The sequence below is a fragment of the Branchiostoma floridae genome, chromosome 1 (assembly GCF_000003815.2).
Source record: "Branchiostoma floridae strain S238N-H82 chromosome 1, Bfl_VNyyK, whole genome shotgun sequence".
NCBI classification, from domain to species: Eukaryota; Metazoa; Chordata; class Leptocardii; order Amphioxiformes; family Branchiostomatidae; genus Branchiostoma; species Branchiostoma floridae.
This window is the reverse complement of record NC_049979.1, coordinates 10,029,457-10,032,505: the sequence shown is the minus strand read 5'-3', so window position 1 is coordinate 10,032,505 and position 3,049 is coordinate 10,029,457. Positions and strand designations below refer to the sequence as shown.

The window sequence follows — 3,049 nt, the reverse complement described above, 5'->3', positions numbered from 1 at the left end:
TTGCATCAGGTTTAATCTGTCATTTTGCCAGTCTCTCGTGAGTCTTGAAAAATGATTTCCAAATAAGTTTCCATTAAGGGCTGCAATTTGCCTGGAAAGACGTCATACATAACAGATCAGATTTCATGTAACTACTAAATTCTACGACATACATTTCCTCTTACTTACCCTAATAATTTATGACACTTTCCCATATACTTGACATCCCTGCTCTGTTATGCTGTCATTTACCATGTAATTGATAGTGCCTCAGTCCTTGTTTGACGTTAGCACTGTTATAACCTAATGTATTCCGTGTTGCCTATTTTGTTACAGTGGCTGACATGAAGCCTGTTGCCGCCGCTGCCCCGGCCATGGGGGTCACTGCAGGTGCACGCACAGAAAACAGGGTAGGCCAACGATTAGCTCCGCTGTGTTCTTTGGCAATTTCTGCGCCATTTTGGGGCCAAGTGAAATAGGCGGAAGATGAAAAATGAGCGTTCCGCATGTAGGAAATTATAGTTCCCCCCGGAGTCCCCCAGTTGTGGAGGAACCACCACCCATTTAAAGATTAACTCTGCTGTCCACCCCTCTCCGTGCCCAGATTGATGGAGCAATCCCTACCTGTAATAGGCAGTGGGGAATACCTGTGAGAAATGATCGCAGTAATTTACACAATGTGAGATACATTGTTGTACCTACAATCAGGATTTCGGCATGACCTTAGTCTGTACTTGCAAGCAGGCAGGGCGGCAAAACTTCTCTCACAAGGTTATAGAAGTTTGCTGCTGAGTAACAGATGAGTTTGTCCCTTTTATTAAGGTTAAGTGCAGGATTGCACAGAGTGTCTTGGTGTTCTGCACGAAGGCAGGCATTTCCTTTGGTAATGACGAAATCTTACCCCAGGGGAACATTCTTACAGCAGCTATGACTTTGACTAATTGCCACTGATAAGGCCATGTTGGAGCCCTTCTATCCTCTCATTAGTGCAGTAGTTGACTGATGAAGATGGTAGAACTTGAGAAACTGCCTTTTAATCCTTTTTCTAACGTCAATGAATTTGAATGGTTGAGGCAACTTCTTTTGGGAGCCTATGACTATGAGTGAAGACAAGGCTTGTACACAGTAACATGTGAACAAAACACTTTCAGCGGCATTGATCAGCACTAGTATGGTAAACAAGTTATGAGATCACATATGTACCAAATTCCTGTCATGTTGGAAAACCTACTAAAGTTACCATTCCCCCAGAAAAAGGAAGTGAAAGAAGTGCTGACGGATGAGTTCTACTCCCTGATCCCTGAGATCAGACCGGAGGACCCTGTGGTGTCTTCCCACGTCCCAGCCCATACGCCTGGACTGGTGAATAATCCACTGGTTAAAGAAACTGGTCAATATTATTGACCACTCCTGACAGGTCCTTATCATGCTATTCTCCCTGGGCTTTCTAAAACAATTTGACTTGTGACCAGTTGACCCTACTTCCCCTGCCCACTCTGACCTTCCTAACCTCCTCTCCCCAGTAATATGCACCCCCTTCCTGCGGGACTGGGATCATTTCTGAATTCTCCCATTTAGCTTGATATATTTCATACAGTCAAGTATATCTTGAGGTCATTAGGCATATTGATATCTTGGCAGTTTTGCGAGAGCCCAATCGATGCCTGTGGTGTGGTAAGCGGAAAGAGCCAATGACCTCATCACTTAGATTATTGCCAACTGGCTGAGTAAGAGGTGAAAATGAGCCCAAGTTTAAAACCTGGAGGTGTTGAGGTATCTGTTATTGGGTGTAGATGTCTGGGGGAGCAGCGTGGCCGGTCGCCACCTGGGGCTGAAGGATCAGCAATGGGGACAAGTATCGACAAGTCCTTCACAAGTGGCTTGATATGATTTATCAACAACCAAGAATATCAATTTGCGGAAGAAGCAGTCAATAGCCCTTGGCAGGGTTGAAAGCACATCGCGGCATACGGTATTGACTCCTTAAAGGATAACTAAGTGTTTGGCTCTGTGGGTAACGTCTCAATTCTCCATTAAACTCTCAGCCAGAGTTGGCCTCAGACGTCCAGACAAACTGGACAATTAAGTCTCAGCCCATAACCTGACTCATGCCTGACTGACGCCCTCTTTAGTATTTCTTAAGCTCGTCAGCAGGATTGCCTGCCATGTATCAATTTAGACCCTGGATGGGCTAAGAATATAAAGCCAGTTTATGCTTTGTCGTTAAAGATTGTATAAAACTGCCTAATCATAAAGAAGTTAAATGAGTTTGCTCCCACATCAATGGTACACACTGCTTAATCTGTCAGGAGGGGATCTGAGAGGTGTTCCAAGAAGACGTGGGGATGCAGAGGCTACTGTAGCATTCAACAGTTCTTCCTGTGCTATAGATGAGTCATGTAGAAGTCTCTTTGCCTGGCAGATGGACATTTCAAACAAAAACTGAGGAATGAAATACTTGGAAAACATGAGTAACATTGTACTTTTCATAGTGTCTTCTCAGAAGTGGAGGACTGTTTGTGATCAAACTAACTCTGAGGAATGGTGTACTTAAAGACCTTGAGTGATTTTCGTTGATGTGGAAAATAGTATCTGTACCAACAAGACAACTTCTTTAATGTGAATGATGTGTGTTGATGAATGGAAATAAAATACAAGTTTCACACAACATGTAAATTTGAAATGTTTTTTTGCATTATTACATGTTCTGTGAATGATGTACATATGTCATTAAGTGACAAACTGAATATGCTTATGTTTCTGTTCGTTCTCTCCAGGTGAAAATGAACAGGATGCGACAGCGAATTGCCCAGCGTCTGAAGGATGCACAGAACGAGTGTGCCATGTTGACAACGTTCCAGGAATGTGACATGAGGTATAAACCCAGTTATCAGTTCATCACATGTAAATCACATGAAAACCCTCAGACCTGGGCTTAAGCAGTCAACTGTTTTGTCTACCAAAAGCTGTTGCCATAATTGCAAAAGTTATCATACCTGGAATTTCTTCCGTGGTGCTGTAGAAAGTTGTAGGGATGCCCATCATCAATCTTGACCTTTGTTTTTCTATT

The 3,049-nt window shown here is 43.2% G+C and overlaps 1 protein-coding gene across 1 annotated transcript in view; it reads left to right on the top strand.

Annotated features, from left to right (window-relative positions):
- LOC118425082 (dihydrolipoyllysine-residue succinyltransferase component of 2-oxoglutarate dehydrogenase complex, mitochondrial-like) overlaps positions 1–3,049 on the top strand; it is a gene marked incomplete in the record, with an annotated part of 61,083 nt that overhangs the window by 14,778 nt on the left and 43,256 nt on the right. Inside the window, 2 exon segments of the mRNA XM_035833903.1 lie at positions 316–389; positions 2,757–2,854. Of these exon segments, the coding sequence (XP_035689796.1) occupies positions 316–389; positions 2,757–2,854 (172 nt within the window).